The sequence below is a fragment of the Engystomops pustulosus genome, chromosome 1 (assembly GCF_040894005.1).
Source record: "Engystomops pustulosus chromosome 1, aEngPut4.maternal, whole genome shotgun sequence".
In the NCBI taxonomy this organism is placed as follows: Eukaryota; Metazoa; Chordata; class Amphibia; order Anura; family Leptodactylidae; genus Engystomops; species Engystomops pustulosus.
The window spans coordinates 64,855,904-64,875,357 of NC_092411.1; the positions used below are offsets into that span (position 1 = coordinate 64,855,904).

Genomic DNA, 19,454 nt, shown 5'->3' on the forward strand with positions numbered 1-19,454 from the left:
TTATTGTTAAATATTTTCCTTGCAGCCAAATTGTAGTTTTTACACAAAACCCATTCAGTGCATCCCCAGTGTAATGCAGCATTTAGGGTCTAGAAATTATCCATAATGCTGAACTTATCTGCTTAGATGAGCTTGCACAGAGCAGCTTATGGGAACTAAAGATGAAAAATACTATAAAGTATGGAATAAAAAAAAAAAGCTTTGCTCCTTATTTTAAAATGAACTTGTTCTTATCCCATTTGAGGACTTAATAAAAGAGGTCCCCATTATATGGAATAGGATCACTTGGTTCAAGCACAAAGAAAAGCAGAAAGATTAAGGGGATTGACTCTTATTAACCAAAATAAAAAGGAAAAGAAAATGATTAAACAGAAAAAAAAACAACTTTTCTCTTTTATATCCTATTACTAGATTTGCATGTCTATTCCGCTTCAATATAATTAAGGACGATGATCAAAAGCTGCGGAAAATGATATCTTTTACAGAGTCCAGCAGTTGGCCATTTCTAAAGGTTTCTGACTGCAATGAGGAGGATCTTGCCTGCAGGAGGCACTTCTGGTAATTAATCGCGGTTTCTTTTGATAACTGCAATCCCCAAAAGAGGATGAGAGGAGAATATCGCATAGAGAACAGAACACGCTTCTGTTATCTCCTATGGAGTCGCCCAGGAGATTGAATGTGCTTCTCACTCACATTCCCCACAGTAAAAAAAAGTAGTTTTTTTAATATTTGGTTTTCCCAATGCTACATTATTGCATTTGTTTAAAAAAATGTGAAATGCTATTTCACCTCTTAGTTGTTAGTGGTGATGATGCCATGTTTCTGTATCACTCCTTCACTATTGTCTTTTCCATAGCATCACATTTCAGAGAACCGTCTTGTAGAATCCACTTAAGTTTTTATGTCTCAGACAGAATCTGACATTACCCCACCGGTAATCCACCAGCCAAACTGACTAGTTTCTGATGCCCAAAAGGCCAAATTGACTGGTTTCTGATGCATATGATGCTGCCAGACAGCAGATCGCAACATTTTCCTTGAAAAAGTAGATTTTTGCATCAGGATCCGACACTTCTCTCATTTGCTGCACATCAAAGTCATTTCTGCAGTGAATTTTTTTAGTCAGTATAGTTCATACAGTTCCATACACTACAATTCTACTGTATTACGATGTGGATTTGCAGTACTGAAATGCCAGGTGGCAAATCCATACATAAGATGTTACGTGTGCTGATAACTTTAAGGCACTAAATGCTATACTCTATAGTTTATGAGGATCCATGATACATCACAGACTGATTCAAATAAGTCAAAAAAAGTGGTTAGGTAGCCTTATTCATCACTTGAAACTTGGTCTGTGTGTTGGCTAAATTTAATGGACCAAACCCAGCAAATCTAAACTCAATCGATGTGTTGAGTTTGGGTAAACTGATTCAGGTTTGCACTGGGTTTGGGCTACATTTGGGTGTGTGCCATAGATGGCTTTTTGCATTCATTCTATGACAATTTGCGTTTGTGTAAATCATGATAATTAGACCCCATAGTTATTGGCACCTATAACCATCACTTTTCGAAAAATGGGAATTCGCAATGTATTCTTTATCCAATACTGGAAAACGTACAATATTGCCTTAATGTTGTAATACTTAGGCCTTCTGATTGATCTACATAAATACTCTATTGAGAAATATTGCTAAATTGTCTTCAGGACCCAGTCTAACATAACAAAGCACTGCTGTCAATACCCACACATTACCTGTGCCTTACTAACAACTGGGGAACCAGTGCGGATCATCTCTACAATCTAAGCTCTGAAAAACCTTGTATTGATGGATCATATGGAAAAACGCTTCGCCCAATTGTATGCACCCGTAGCCTAAAACAAACAGCATATGTGAGAAGTCTGCAGTAACATACAACAACTACTGTCACTGATATAGTTAGTGCTGGATTGCTATAAATATTTAGCAGTGGGTTGTATACACAACATATATACTGAATAAAATCCCTTTTTACCATGTAACAATAAATTGTAAAATGGATATAGTGTAAGATAACTTTTACAGCCAAGAGACAGATGTGTTTTATCATTATCTTTGCAACGATGTGTATCTAATTGCAGACAAAATGCATGGTGCTTCCTGAGTGGCAATAAAAATCCCTATGGTAGGGCCTCTGCCAAACATAAATATCCATAAGGTGTAAGGCAATATGTAACACTTGACAAGTCCATAGCAATAAAATCCTGAAAGCCTCACTATCATTACAGTGCAGTTTTCAGGTAATACGTTTTATAAGTACTCTTTAAGATTTGCAAGCAAGTTTTTTTGTGGCTTTGTGCGTTCTTGATAGAACATTTCTCCAACATCAGATAAATGTCCATGCATTGTTAAGTGCCTCTGCTATAAGGATATGTATTCTAAGTATTGTCTTTACCCCGCCATTGTAAGGCTATGTCGGAAAGATTCCCAACGTATCTATACAATGGAGGGCTACAGTGTTTCCTACCATACAAAGGTATGTCCTTCAGTTCAGCTGCCCCCCACAATGGGGTTGATTGGCTATTGCAAATGTTCATGGTGTCTCCCAAGAGACGGAACTGTCTATATATGGACAGTTACATAACTGGGGACCTACCACAGCGAACACTCCATGGTGTTCAGGGATGGATGCCATATGGTTGCATCTGTCCAACATAGTCTATCATGTTCTCCGCTGAGCGTATACTGAGCTCTCCAGGAGAAAGCAGGATGGATAGATGTAACTTGCTGTGTTTTTCATCCAGTGTTTCTTGCAGGAAACGGAGAGGTGTACTGAGAAGTCAAAAGGGATATCTTCCATGTACGCTGGGAGCTTTCCTAGCATACTCATTGAAACGTGTTCAAAAATTGAGATATGAACCTGCCCTTAGTCCCCTGTTTAGATGCCTCTTTGTATTATACAGTTGTACCCACCTGAGGTCTAGCTGAAGTTTAATTTCCATCAGATGTTTCTAGGTAAAAGATGAACATTGAATGGACCTAGGAACATGATGCTTTATTGCTATGCCTTCTAGGAGTCTCTGTTGTTGTCACTGTAATTGACAATTTTTATTTGCTGAGTAAAGGTTTTTGGATAGAGTGATAGATACCACAAAGCTGTAATAAACTACAGCCCTTCGCTGGCCAGGGGTCACAGCGGCTAGGGTTTCCAGGCAAGGCACAAACACCTATAAGTAAAAATTACTTTCCTACAAAACAACGGGTGTCTTTCTCAGTTCAATAACTTGCCTTTACTACTAGAAAACCTTAATTTTATTGGGTGAATAGTGATCTAGATGTCCCTACACTTATGTTATATGTCCCTACTGCATGTTAAATGTCTTAATAATTTCTCATGTCTCTATTTCTTATGTTTTTTTTATTATTGACTATTTCGGGCTATATTTCTTACCTTTTGATTATTTTATAGGAAGCAGCCTGTAGGGGGGTAGTGACGACATAATCATAAAAGCTATAGCCAAAAAGGTTAATTTAGGTATTAAGAATGGCCTGACACTGTAGGACTCTGGGGCTCTGGACTCTACAGAATTAGTACGGGTACCAATATGTAGGTGTTTTAGTAGAATTTGGGATTGGGTTAAAAAGCACTTTGAAATAAATAGTAGTACAATACATGCACCATTATGGAATAACCTCCATTTGAAAGAGATGAGGCACTTTAAGGGGCGTAATTTTTGGGAGGGAAGGGGTATTGATCAGATTTCACATATTTTTTCAGACGGCAGATTGATATCTTTTCATATGATGAAAGAGGCACACAAATTAGAGGATAAATATTATTTTCAATATATACAGCTGCATCATAGGGTGACTAGTGTAAGGGAAAGACAATATTTAAAGGTAGAAAGGCACCACATAGTGGAATTTTTGGGCAATATAAAAGGGAAGAAAAAATCACTTTCAAAAATATACAGACACTTGTCAATTAGTTTTTACGATGGTATGAAACATAGTAGTAAAACAAAATTGGAAGAGGATATTGGTACCCTATCAGACACTCATTGGGCAAGTATATATCAGAATGTGGGTAGTATGTTTAGCTCTGAATCCCACAGATTAATGCAGATTAAAATTTTATTTAGATTATACTACACTCCAAAACAGATAAACCACTTTAAGAAAAAGCAGACAGAAAAATGCCTCAGATGTCAAGAAATAGGTGCAGATTTTTTACATATGATTTGGAATTGCCAGTGGGTTTTGCAAGTTTGGGAAGAAATTTATATAGAGGTTGTCAAATTATCAGGATTAGACATCCCAAAGACACCAGATGTTTTGGTGCTTGGAAACACAACAGAAATAAAGGGGTCTAGAAATCAAATACAATGGCTATTGACTGTAATACAGATTGCTAGAAGTATGTTGATTTATGGTTGGAAATCATCCAGTACCCTCGACATCAAAGAATGGCATAATGGAGTGAATAGAATTAAAATACTAGAAAAAATAAAGTATGGAGCAGCAAGGAAAGAGGGGGCATGGAAAAAAAGATGGTTATGTGATGTGGAGGAGGACTCCCAAGGCCAATAAGAGTAATAATGTTTTTGTTGGGTTTTTTTTTGCCGAGTAGGGGTGGGGGTGGGGTTATGGGGTTATATTTGGTAAGATTTAACCAGCGGAAGGAACAGGATGATGATTATAACACGTGGAATAATGGTCGATGAGAAACGAAGTATAAAATTGTCTGTGTTTTCCTATGACCAATGTATAGATAACAGTTGTTGCCTTCCTGCTGTTTTGTATACTGGTGTGTTAATGAAAAGAAAAATTTTGAATAAAGAGAATGAAATTAAAAAAAAAAAAAAATTACTTTCCTACAAAACAACGGGTGTCTTTCTCAGTTCAATAACTTGCCTTTACTACTGGAAAACCTTAATTTTATTGGGTGAATAGTGATCTAGATGTCCCTACACTTATGTTATATGTCCTTACAGCATGTTAAATGTCTTAATAATTTCACATGTCTCTATGTCTTGTGTTTTTTTTATTATTGACTATTTCAGGCTATATTTCTTACCTTTTGATTATTTAATTTATAGGAAGCAGCCTGTCTAAGCAAGACTGGGCCATTCAATGGCCGGCGACAGAAACTGGGAAGGAAAACAGCCCTGTCACCCAGCAAGAGACCGCTCAATGGATCCGAACGCATCTTTCCCAGAGTCCAAAACTACAGTCAAAATGCATCCAGCACTACTGCCATTTGCCTGTAGCTCATGGATCCCTGTACACAAATGTAGATAGGTTGACTGTTGAAGCATATCCAGGTTCATGCCAACCTTCAGAGACTGGGCACCGCTCATTACCACCCTCCCCCCGCCAGCGGCATACAGCTCATAATAATGCACCAAGGACACCTAATATAGTTACTACTATGACCCCTCCTGGTACCCCTCCAGTCAGAAGGAGGAACAAGCTAAAACCACCAGGTACTCCACCTCCTTCTTCCCGAAAGCTCATCCACCTTATCCCTGGATTCACATCCCTGCATCGGAGCAAGTCTCATGAGTTCCAAGTTGGTCACCGTGTAGATGAGTCTCACACACCGAAGTAAGTACTTGCATATGTTGAATACCAAATATACCAAATATCTTTATACACTAGAATGAAGCATTGGAGTAAAGTGGTTCCCTCTGTACTTTGGCGCTAGATTTCCTACCACCAACCCAGAGTGAATTGCAAAGACAGAGATTTCAGAGAGAACCACTGTTAAAACATGACAATTACAAGTCACGTACTGCTGATTTATGCGTAGTTTGTTGAAAGTTTGTCGTTTGTAGAAAGTTGAGGGATATTTTAATATGTGCTTCATTGAAAAGGTAGATTTTATTATTATTATTATTATTATTATTATTATAGATATTTTTCCCATAACATGAGCCACTTTGCATGTAAAATATATGCAGTTGCTATATACAGTATATTTCAATGGTCCCTTTTCAGTTTTATGTAAATCTAAAAAAAAAAGTTGTAAAGTTGTATTTAAAGGTAAAGCAAAAGGTAGAACTTCATGTCTGTACTTACTCTGTGCTATGTCTAGGACACTATTTCACTCTCTTTATTTAAACTGTCTTTAGGGATGACTAACAAGCATCCATTTCATTGTGGAAACCGTGGGGCTTCATTGAGCAATTTAACTGTTTCATTTAACAGAGGATGATAAATTATGCAGCATTTCTGATATCAGTTTTGTTTTCAACCAAGCAAAATTATTTCCCAGAAGCCTTGGAGGAAGAAATGAAATGTATTTGTTAAATTGAAATGCATTTCCTTATATTTATTGTCAGATGTTTCATGGAAACATCCATTTTCTAGGCTCAAAGTGTTCCACATTTAACCATTTATTCATTCAATTTAGATAAGTAGCAAAGCGAAGAAAAAAAATAAAAACCCTTTCATCATCTCCCTGAAGTTTTATACATCCTTTGATAGCAGTCAGAGCAAGGAATATACAGGATGGGATCAGTGGTACCTCTAATAAGGCAGCTACCACTACATCAGTGTGTAATACACTGTAGACAGTACAGTTCTGATTTCATTGCATTTGGTGATCCAATTTCATCACATAAATATTATTTGTATAATGAGAAGATAAACATTTTTCCAATATACACTGCTCAAAATAATAAAGTGAACATCCTGTTCATGGGGACGTACATGCGGCCGCAAATTTGCGGCCGCATATACGTCCCCCTAGATGGCAATGGCGACACGATCCGCGCCCTACACTGTAAAAAGACAGAGCATTCTCTATCTTTTTGCGAGTGTGCACCCGTGCGCCACTGTTTCCTATGGAGGGAGGAGGGGTCACCTCCTCCTCCTCTCCAGCACACGGGGGTATGCATGCACGGTGGGCATACCGCGTGTGAATGTACCCTAACTCCAAGTATAAACTTATGTGAAATCAAACTGTCCACTTAGGAAGCCACACTGATTGACAATCGATTTCACAGGCAATTAACAAGACACATTTAATAGGCTTGCTGTGTCTATCAGCATAGTATCCAGAGGCTGGAGGAGTAGTACCAGTAGACAGGGGTAGTAGCAGTAGACAGGCCAGTAGACCCAGAGAACTGGGGGGGCCTTTGGAGGGCAAAAACCCAGCAGCAGGACTGCTACCTCCTGCTTCTGATTAAATTTTTACTTGAGCAGACAAGAAAAAAAGAAAGATTGACAGGGAAGTGAACAGAGATTTGTTGTATTCTTTAAATATAGTAGATTGCACTGAATGAGACAGAATCTATTTAAACCCCATAAAAAATTTACCTTATAAAAAAACTAATTTGGAAATTCATAAAAATTTTTTTTACAAATGTTTTACAAATATACGTGTATTTTTTTGCCAGACAAACAAAAGTGTTTATTTGGAAAATAATAGAAAAATCCATCTGGTTATTTTGAGAGAGAGGATACTAAGAATTAGATGCGGGTTGTTTCCTTAGAATAAATACTCTGTATAACTAATGAATATTATCGGGCTAAGTTGTAACTTGATATATAAGGACTGCTGGTCAGTTGCTACATTCACATGTACACACATGCAGCTCCATTTACAGATACATGGCCATGTGTAAGGATGCAGATATCCGGCCTATGATGTTTGCTAATGTCCTGGACAATCTTACATAAGTGACAGCTACCATTATTTCACTGGAAGACTCTAAATGATTGTTGCATGCAAACTGGAGGCCTAAACATGCCAGCAGGCAGATGGGATTCTGAATCGAGAATAAATTAACACAAAAATTATAAGCGGAGATGGGTGCGGGAAGCAGGGACCTTACTGTAGTTTAATGCAGAAAGTGCTTCCTGGATCCTTCATTTCATAGACTAATTTGTAGCTGTTTTGGACCAGAGATTTTTCTTACCATTCATTAACCCCCTAAAGGCCTTAAATTAAATAAGATGCTGTATTCCTTCTCAAATATTTCAATTCAGACATCTAAAAGTATAGCAAAAAAGTATATCCTTACTGCAGTACAACTTAGTGAGATCAGATCTGCAGTGTTCTTGCTCGACCACTACCCGATTGGTAGAGCTTTGTCTATCTGGCTCCATGTGTTGTATAGTTCTTGTTCTTGAGGCTGCCATGAACAAGTGATCACAGAGGTGCCGGGTAGTTCTAATGCCAAGTAAAGGTCATCATAATCAAATATTTCCTAAAGCCTGCAAAATCACTTTAAAGACAACCTGTCAGCTTGATTAATAATAATAATCCTGATTTATATAGCGCCATCATATTCCAAAGCGCTTTGCAAATAGGGGGCATATAAAAGATGACAGAGCACAAACAGTTATATGGAATAAAAGGAGTGTGTGCTCGCAAGAGCTTACAGTCTATGAATTGGAACACTAAATCACTTACAGGTCCTTATGAACCAGGGGTGTACCGCCCAAAGTCGTCCTGTTTGTGAATGCATTAAAAAGACATTTTTACTTACCTAGGTCAGAAGCTCTTGACTGGCTTCACTGAAGCATCGGGAGAGGAAGAGCCTGTGCCGTGACCTTTACATGTCATTCCAATGTGACTTACACATCTAGATAAATATAAGGTTTTTTATTATTGCTCCTACAGTTAGGGGCCATATGGGGCCACTTGGGACACTACAACACAAACCAATAATAACCTGTAGTTGGTTTAGTGCCTCAAACCAGGTTCACTTTAACTTTAATTTTAAAAAAAGTAACAGGATCAAATAATCAGCGTTGGATTCTAGGCGTTTGTTTGTGGAAATGCATTATGGGAAATTATTAATGGGCATCTACAACGAGGATGAAGGACTGTATGCAAATGAGCCTGAGGGGTTCTAGTCTCCATAGTTGTTAATGGAGCCTGGAGCCCCTCAAGCTCATTTGCATACAATCCTTCATCCTAGTGATAGATGCCCTTTAAACTCTGCAAGAAGGACAATTTAACTTGTGTAGATTTCATTGCAAACTTATATCATGTGTTTTATGTCAAGTATTAATTCATCCACAGGTTTCTATAGCATAAGATTGGATTTGGTAATTTAGTATTTAACTGCAAGGGCTCAGCTGTATGGGCCAAATGTTTATTACCCAAATATATAAGTATAGAAAGAACAGGCCAGGGAAGAATTACTTTATGTTATATACATGTTTCAGTAAGTGACAATTCAGTTATAAAAGGTCATTGTTTTGGTCTATATTGCTCTGGACATGCACATTGCAAATATTAAAAATAACTTAGTAGCTCTTGGGAGGAATTTCAGAAAATAACATTGTGTGAGCATAAAATAGCAGCCATGGGGTGAATGAGGTGGAAATAAAGAGATTTGCAGAAATTCCAGCTGTGAACTCCTACTTACCAGAGCAGCATGATACTGCTTTGATTATGATGCTTTAGAGATACTCTATTTTCTGCATGACGAAAGCCAAGCAATTGTATTATTTAAGGCTATCTGGTAAGCCAAGAAATATTATGACTTCATTACAGTTTATTAATAGGCACTGAGAGACTTATTTTGAATATTACAAGAATAATATATAAATGCACTACAAGGGGCCATCTATTATTATTGTTTATCATTACTATTAACCTAATGACATCTGTTAAGTGGTAAAATAAAGTAGAACATCAGCTGTGGAGGGCTTTGTAAACTTGGGCTTCCCAAAATATAGTCAACACCACCTTTCTATGCCAACACTGCAACTCCGTTCACACCTGCATTTGGCAAGTTGCATTTCTCTGTGCGTTAAAAATGGCGCAGCAACTGCATTTTTCTTTCTGCCACAACATTATTGTAGCGGAAGGTAGCTATACGTTCAAATCAATGGGGAACGGAAGGTTTATGGAAGAAGTTTACATTAAAACTCACTAAAACAGAGTGTGTAATGGGAATCCACAGTACAGATGTGAACTCAGCCTTATATGCTCCTCTCCCTGCACAAGGAACTACTGTATATTTACATAATAGTTCTGTCAATTGCATACTGTAAATTGGAGACGTCGTAGTGTCCCAAATTGCCCTGGCCCACAGGTCCTTTTGGAAAGGCGGTTACGTATCCTAAATCGCCCTGTATGTTTTTTTTAAGCAGGTGTATAAAAACCCCTTTATACTCACCTCCATCCTTGTTCCCTTCAGCATTTGCGCGTTGCAGTAAGTGAAGCTGGTGTTGTACGCCCCAGCTTTACTGGGCAAGCACCTTAGGTACAGGGCACGCACAATGAAGCCAGGGTATTACCGTCTTCACTTGCTGCATCACAAGAGGAGGCACCCGAGCTGGATCTTTAGATGTGCCTCATCGGATTCACATCTATGTAAGTATAAATGTCTGGTTTTGGATTTTCTTAACATACAGACCTCGTACAGGTTGATTTGGAACCCTACACCACAGCTTCCAAATCGAGCCGACTGGTCCTCTTTACTACTGCCCTCTGCACAGAGCACATCTACAAACCCTTCACTATAGCTTATTGCGGCAGCTCCTTCTGTAAATATCCCTAATGCTGTTCACAGAACAGAGGAGAAGCTCAGGCAAGACGCCCAATAATTATGGAAATACAATAGAATAATCAACTATAAGTTAAATAAAATATGATGATACATTCCCTTAAATATCAGAATCCCCTCTTTACTTTGGCTTTAAAGTGATGGTCAGGGGGAACATCACAAGTCTACAGAGGTAATAGATACAATGACACTATACCAGAGGTCCACAGTGGGTGGATGGAAAGTTATCATCCAGAGCCCACAGAGGCCATCTGCCGTTTGATGCTGATGATCATCAGGCTGATGAGCTCACTTGGGGACCCTGGGTTGTATCTTATTGTAATTATGACTGAAGGACCGTCCTGCTGTCCATGGGAAGCTTTCTATTAGAACATTACTATTTTTCTTATAACAGGAACAATATAAATGGACCGTTTCTTAATATTTTTTAAATGACCCCTGGTAATGACATATTTAGCTTGCAATCATTTGTTTTCATGAGTTCAGATGATTGTAGGATACAAATGGCTAAAATATGTAATTGGTCTTTTGCAACAATCCTTTTATCCTGTGAGTATGTTTTTGTATAATACGAAGACAGTTCAAACTATAGCGCAATTCTACACCAGGCAGGACCTTTCAAGAACTGCCCCACCACACGCTGGATAAATTAGATCTAACATGGGCAGGGACAGGGTTAACATCAGACGCTGTGCTGTACCCCATTATTTCCCTTAAACCCCTCCTGATATACTTTTAACACAGAAGGCTAAGATGTATCTCACTGTATACACATACAGGCAGGGAGAGGAGTGATTGGATGCTGCTGATATTCAGGGTGTATCCCCAGTAATGTCATTGTCCTTGTATGGACAGTAATATCACTGAGGACCTCAGTGAACGACATGGGAGGGATGCAATACTTTGGATCCGTCCCCCATAGTCTCCAATGCCTTCTGCCAGATGAATACGTCATACAGCCGGAGTGAGCAGGATTGAATTACTTCTTCTCTGCTGTGTTTGCCACAGTATCTGACGTATATAGTTCAGGCAGACGCAGTGTATGCATTTGGAGCTTTCATGGCACTGAGTGCCTACAGAAAACGTGATATGACTGTAGCCTAACTCTGCACTTGGAGAGAGTTGTCTCAGACACTAGAAGGTTTACAATTACAGGCGAAGTGGCATAGGGCAACTCAAAGGTGCTGCATTGGGTCCTGAACTTAATTGTGAATTCTCTCATTGCACATCTCTACACTGTACTCTTCAAAATACCAGAGTAACTTACAGTACAGTCAGTCATTGATTTAAGTACACCTGATTAACAGGTGATACCTAGTTACAGATGAACCTGTCTATGCCCCCTGTGACCTTTGGTGATGCTCTCAGGATGCTGGTAATGTACTGAACTTTAGCCCCAGGAGGCAATGATCAAACGTGTCAACAATTAAGCTTTATTTTAATCCTTGTTCCCATTGGAGCTTCGCTCCATGGTTCCTCTTAATAGGTAGAGTTGCGGAGCCCGAAGAGGGTGCTCTGCATGTAATCCAGCCCTGTCTACATCTGCTCGCTCTTCCTGCTGAGCCCTTTCATCCAAGGATGTTTCACTTTAAAATAGCATTGAGTGTGGCAAGTCCTAGGCTGCCTCAGACTGCCGGACGAGGACTTGAGTCTTATTTTGGGGTAAAGGCCTGGGGGTCCACAAAGTGGGCTCTGAGTGCCACCTCTGGCACCTGTGCCATAGGTTCGCAACCACTGCTTTATAGTGGCCCCTAAAGGAGTATAATGCCCCATTCCAGCGTGTGCAAGGGAAAGAACCAAGTGATGCTGCTCTTATAACGAATACTATCGGCATAAAGGTTCTGCATTAAGGTATTGAATTGATTTCATGTCAAGCTCTTGCACACCTTGCTGATGCTGGTGCAGCTTAGTGTTGTGATCAAAAGATTTCCTATATATTATGTAATCAAGGTCTAGTCAATTACCAGGAGATCACTGTTACCGGCCACAGGTATTTCAGAAACAAATCTTCTGTTTGTGAACCTATTCTGGCAGTCAGCATTTTGTATGGGTTCCGGAAAGCTTCCTATATGGTTGTCAACCAGAAAAAACTGTCAGGATTTTCAGAATAGTTCAATGAAATTTGAATTAAGTATTTATAGCTGATGCTAGTTAAATAAATCCACTAATGCTGACTAAACAATGTGAATGATTTATTGAATATCCTATAATATTACTATCTGTTATGACAAAAGCGTGAGCCGTGCAAGCATTGCAGCTCAGATAAGCAGGGTGCCGCTGTCATGTTCAGCAACCTGAGGCTATCCCAGGGCATTGGTGTCTCATGCAGCTCAGATTATTTATGATAATTATTAACCCTGAACCATCTGTTACACTGCACGGGAAACATATTTCCATCTCTGTAGCATTGTGATATACTGGTACAGCCACATGTCACGGTTCAACTGGTTTCCCAGCGGTATGTCGCCTCAATACATTTTTTTCAGCTGTTACTTTATTTCCTAATTCTGCTATGATATCAAAAATATGAAAGTGAGGAAGGCTAGAAAAAAAGAGCTTTTAAGGGTAACTACATGTGGAAAGATTTAGGGAAATTCAGGAGCATTAAAACTGTTTGTATGGCAGTATTCTTGCAGGAATAGCAGAGGGTTGCCCAAAGGTTTCTGACTTTGTATTGCAAAGGTTAAAAAAAACATAGAGAAAATCCACAGCATTAATTGGCATATATTAGGTCACTTTGTACTATGGATTTTAGTTGCAACATATAGATAAGCTTTGGCAAAATGGCATGTACTTTGCTGGCACTGTAGAGTACAGGACACTATAGACATACAGTACAGGCAGTCCCTGGGTTACGTACAAGATTGGATAGGTAAATTTGTTCTTCTGTTGAAGTTAAGGTGCTTCATTGCAGACACCTTCTGATAACCGTTCAGTTGGGACTAAAATACAGTAAATAACCAGCATCCAGTGGTCCATTTGTAGCTAGGAGTCACCTATAGGTCAAGAGTCCTTAAGTCATTGAAGTAAAAGCAAAAAAAGTAAGCAACCTTTACAATTATGTGTTCTGTAACTTTTTGTTGAAGTGTGTTCCCACTGACGTTGATTCTGCTTGGTGTCTAAATCAACTCCTTGGAACCACACTCGGATGTGATGTTCTGTGGGAGGCAATTCAAAACACAGGTGAGAAGCCTTCGTAAGCTAAGGGTGTTTCTCAGGTGCCAACTGGACTGATGGATGGCCAAATCTGCTGGAGGGACGTTGTCCAATCACACCTTATATATCTTCTAGTTTAATACACCCGGCCTGTTATTGATTTTGTCTTTCTGGCTTCTATGTTATTCTGTGATATTCTGCTATGATTCTGATGTTTTACTTGAACATTGACTACTTTTCTTGTTACGATTCTTTACCTCAAAGCCATCTTGATTTTAACCAGGTTCATTAGACATTATCCTGTTGTCTGTGTTTGTTTGTTTGTTTGCCTTTCTGTACTGTGCACTTACCCAGGGAAAGGACAGTTGCCCAATTTTTGCCTAAAGTTTATCACAGGTCTGGCAAGTAGGCAAAAAACAGAGGTTATAGGAAAATAAGGGCTCATACTTCTTCCCGAAATTATCAACATTATTGCTGGTTACTTTTTTTTTTTTTTTTTAACATTTTTTTTTTGTTGATTGGCACAACAATAGAACCCAACAGACCACTGAGTTCTGTCAGGCACTGAGGGTGTTTTTTGCAAGATGAAACATTCACAACTTTATTTTCATTCCCAGATCCAATTACAAAACTGAAAATGCAATGCTCAATGCAGACATAGACACAGCTTAAAGGGAAGGTGTAATCAGAAAATAACCAATTTTAAAGGGAACCCAACACCACATTTTTCAAAAATACATGTAGTGACAGATTCCCATAGAGCCCTGGTAACTAACTGACACCTTTCTTTTAGCTAAAAATTGTTCCCCTGATATTTCCATAATTTCAGCTTTATAGTTTTACCTGATATCTAAGCATGGCTTCTGCGAGTCGAGGTGGGCGTGGCCTCCTCAGGCTTAATCCAGCAGCTCCTCCCATCCTATCTCTGCAGCTATGTCATGTGACCAGTATGACATCACCGCAGGTCCTTTAACATTAGAAAACTGATATCTCATGAAATCACAGCAGCCTACATGGAGAGGAGTAGAAGTCTATGCAGGCTGCTGTGATTGATTTATGTGGTCAGATATGTACATGGGGCACAGTTTGCTAATTTTAAGTAGCTTAAGGACCTCACATGACAGGGGGCCATGGCCACTCGACTCGCTCCAAAGCTGCATAGATACCAGGCAAGATTATAACTCTGATTTTATGGGGATCTGAGAGAAACTATTTTTAGCTATAAGCAGTGTGTCAGATAGTTACTAGGGCTCTATAGGAACCTGTCACTACCTGTATTTGTGATTGCCCAGCTGCTGCATTTTCGCAGCGGGGTACATCAAGAGGCGGCAGTGGCTGTGCAGTGTTTATTTTACACTGATGTGTTACAGAGGCCCTGATAACTATGCCCCATGGGGTTGGATTTATCATACACCGAAACCAGTGTAGAAGCACCGATTTAATGCCCTACATGGTAATAATCTTTTTGGCTGTATATGTATGTAATGTAACAACATAAGATAACACCTCAATAGAAAACAATAGAAGATGTCACAGCTACAGAATGGCTCAGTATAATGTTAGTATCTTGTCCATATGATGTCAGAATCTTGTCTTTAGGACTAAGGGATGCAATGAGGAGACTCAGTTCTAGAGATGCATCAAAAAATAGTAAAGTATAGAAGTCAGGTTTTCTGACAGATACCACTAAAACATTATGGTTGAATCCATAGCTAACCTATGGAGACAAAAGCCTATTCCCAGTTAGATGATAAAAGGAAACCTACCATCTCGGATCTACCTATTAGGCTAGATCCTGTGGCAGGTTCCTCTAATAAATGCCATTGAAGCCGTTTATGGCTAATCCTTCAGTGCCCCATAAGTTTGTAAATCTTTTATTGCCCTAATATGTGAATTAGTGAAAGAGGTCCGCACTTGAGCTGGCGGCTGCAAGTGCTGGGTTCCGAAGTTGGAGATGCTACGCATGCTCAGTAGCTCTGACTTTGGAGCTGAATATGCGCAGCTACTGGCTCTCCATACATAGTCTATGCAGGGTGCGGACGAGTGTGTGCAGCTTCCTGGAGCTGTGCGCTGAAGAGCTCAGGTTAGGAGGATCAAAAGAGGTTACTGGGTCATGGAGTAGTCAAGCTGTGTAGCTTCAGCTTCGACTACTCCACACCCCAGTAGCCTCTTTCACTAATTTGCATATTAAGGCAATAAAAAGTTTGCAAACTTATTGGTCACTGAAGAATTAGCCCTAAAAAGGGCTTCAATGGCATCTATTAGAGGAATCTGCCACAGATTTATCTTAATAGGTAGATATGAGATGGTAGGTTTCCTTTAAAATAAAAGTTGTTTCAATTAATTATATATATTAAAAAAACATATATATTGTGATGGATTCAATAAAGGAGCAGCAGCCGGATGCCCGAGATGCCGCACTATCATGTGTAGTATTAGCACCCTTAGGGGGTCATTTATCTTATCTCTGTTTGTTTTGGCTAGTCTTTTTCCTGTCTTCTTCTTTAGTAATAAATCAATCTCAAGTATCGTTTCTTCTGGAGTTTTTTTGCCCCATTTAGCACATCTGGAATAGAAGAAAAGTGTGCCCTACGGCCATTTCAAAAGCTCCCCAAAAAGGTGCAAAATTTTACATGCGCCAAAAAATGGCTAAAAAAAGACAGAAAAAACTGGAAGAAAAATAAGGATAAGTGACCCCCTTAGTATTTTAGAATTAGTAAGGAAAACATAAAAGAGGGAATTTATCATTAGAACGGCTCCTTACAACAGTTCTATGGGGCATATTTATCAGGGCTTCTGTGCAATGTCTGCGCCTATTGCTAGCACTTGCGATTATTGTGCCCTCTCCGCCACTTGCATGAAGGGACGTGAAAGGGGGGGGGGCGCGGCCAGCCGGGAGTGGACAGTTGCAGGGATAGTTACGCACTCGCTGCTGCTCGCGACTTTTTACGTGCCTGGCTAGAATAAACTCTGCGCAGCCTACTGCCCAATACATCAAGAGGTGGAAGCCTCTTGATGTATCGTGCTGTGAAAATGCAGCGGCAGGCCTTTCATACGCCTGTTGACGAGCACCGGCATGTGATTAATATGCCTCTATGTCTGTGTTTGGAGTTCCACTGCTGTCAGATGCATTAAAGTGGATTTGGCCCTTGCTGGCAGCTTTTTCCTTGCTGTGTGGATAGTTTGCGACGGTCACATGAAAAATTCCAGAAAAAAAAACAACAAAAGTTGCAACATAGATCAGGGTAGGGACTGGCGTAAATTTGCGCCAAAACACATGAATTAAGTCGTATTGTGAAAACTAGTCTATGGAAATAATGAATTTGGCGCAAGCAGGGTATATATCAAAATGCCTTTGCACTGTCCTAAATTCATTTGGCACAATGTAAAATCGCAAAACAGCATTTGCACCACAAATGTCCTAGACAAAGACAAACATAGACGAAAACCCCAATGATAAATCCTTTCCCCTGAATATTATAATCTAACAGATGTTTTCTCCATTCATTGTAAGTTTTAGAATTGTATACCTGGCAGCGGTACGTTACGGTTACCGTTGCTCTGTAACTTAGCAATAAGATTGTAGTATTTCATTATATTGGCAAATACATTGGAATTCTCTAATATAGAAAGACTTCATGATTCTACCTTCTTACCTTATACACGCATTTAATTATAGGTACAGATGGCAGAATAATGAAAAGGTCTGGCACCATGGAAACTAGAGCAGGAAAATAATTCTAGTACCGGAAATGTTATTTTTAAAGTAACAACTGCTGTTTAAGACAGATTAATAGAAATTATTTTACATTCTTTGAGAAATCATCAAATAAATTTCACATCTACAAATGTGCACCTGATCATTGATGTTAGTTCCTGAAATACAGAAGCATAGGGAAGAACCATAGCTAATAAAAGCAAAATACTAAAGCAGAAAAAGTAGCCTGTTAATTACTTTATAATCCGAATTATATAAAGCTCATATTTTATACCTGTTGTTATATTGCCGTATAAAATAAAAAGAAAATTTGTAAAAGTAAAACTCAATGATCAGACTTTAAAGGAAACCTACCACTTAAAAGTGGTATTTCTTACACACAGATACATGGCACCTGCTCAGGGTGAGCTGGTGTCGGGGCATATTTTCATTGGAAGAATAAACCCAGTATCACAGATTTATAAGTTATATTAACATTTACGGCACGGCGCACCATCTGCACGCCCGTGCGTGCGCCGAATTCTGAAGTGTTGGAGAGCCGGTGACGTCACTGAGCTCTTTGGCACACTCACGCCTGCGCAACTTCGCACGGGGAAACAGGCCGTGCTAAGTTGCGCAGGTGCGAGTGTGCTGGAGAGCCCGGTGACGTCAGAATCAGGCGCACGCACGGACGCGCACATGGTGCACCGTGCCCTAGTGCGGTGCACCGAGATGAATGTTAATATAACTAATAAATCTGTGATTTGCGACCAGACAGTCTTACTCTACGCCAGATTACTCATCCAGTATTAGACATTTTCATAATACTTACATTTAAGGTCCTGGAGTTTTTTAAGAGTAGTTCAACATTCTTTTAACCACATAATACATAAGTCCCTGAGAAGGACAGTACAGGGAGACATTTGAATGAGGGTGTAACAGATTGATACAGCAATGTGTCTTATTCTGGAATATTTCAACCTCTTATATTCACATGGTCCCTGCTCTTAACTGCTTATGCTTTCAGAAATGACAGCGCATCTTTTATGAGCCGTGATATTAGGGGAAATGTGGTAATAACAACTGATTTAAAGAACCCTAATTCTTTGTCTCCCTCCGGCAGATCAGAGTGCTCTACTCTCAATAATATGTTAATGATCTCCTCCCGAGGGCCACCATAATAACTGTGTAGTCAATTGCTCCATGATTTTTTTGGAAAGACCGGACTTCTGAGTCCAATAACAAGGCAGTAAGGGGATCCGGCAAAAATACATTTGGCTTTTCCAAATAGGAAATTGAAATGGTTTTGATGAATTATGTCCAATCTCTCATGTACAGTTTATTCTTGATGCTTCTGATGTGTCTTTTCTAATTTCACATTATATTAATGTAGCAATATATAAGCAGGTAAGGAGCAGGGAGTCATTTTCAAGCTGATGTCTACTCATTAATTTTATTGACATGAAATCTCTTCTGCCGCGAGTGAGACCTGTCATGATGTTTATCTTTATACCCTTACACTAAGCCTTTCCTGATGTGCTGATATATTTAATGTGAAGAGATCACTGCAATTCTCTACATTTTCTACTTTGCATGGACCCATTTATAAATATGCAGGAATATTAATCCAGTTTTAAAGGACATCTACCACCAGGATGAAAGACTATGCAAATGATCAAAGGTGCTCCAGGCTCCATTAACACCTATGAAGCCTCTGAGGCTCATTTGCATACAGTCCTTCATCCTGGTGGTAGATGCTCTTTAAGAGTGATGTATGAGCATCAGATTTAACGTAGTGGCTTAGACAGTTAAAATGTGGCTCATAAGGTCTGCAGTCGACCTGCAACTTTTTAGTTAGAAAGTATCACAAAAGTCACTAAATTTGTTGGAAATCTTCAGATTCAACATTAGTGAGACATTTTGATGATAAAAGATGTGACTGCAATAATACATCCCCCAATGGCCATAACAAAACTTTTGTCATTGATTTATAATCAATATAGGCTCTGTTCATAGTACATGAGGGTTTAATCCTCAAGTCATCAGCAAGTTGTTATTCAGGATGGTTAGAGAATCACAATGAAAAAG

At 39.2% G+C, this 19,454-nt stretch overlaps 1 protein-coding gene across 4 annotated transcripts in view; it reads left to right on the forward strand.

Annotated features, from left to right (window-relative positions):
• The window catches only part of KSR2 (kinase suppressor of ras 2), a 287,053-nt gene that overhangs the window by 100,949 nt on the left and 166,650 nt on the right, over positions 1 to 19,454 (forward strand). For all 4 annotated transcript variants that reach the window (XM_072142484.1, XM_072142493.1, XM_072142503.1 and 1 more), the window contains one exon: positions 5,081 to 5,588. In XM_072142484.1, the coding sequence (XP_071998585.1) occupies positions 5,081 to 5,588 (508 nt within the window). The remainder of the gene's footprint in view (positions 1 to 5,080; positions 5,589 to 19,454) is intronic.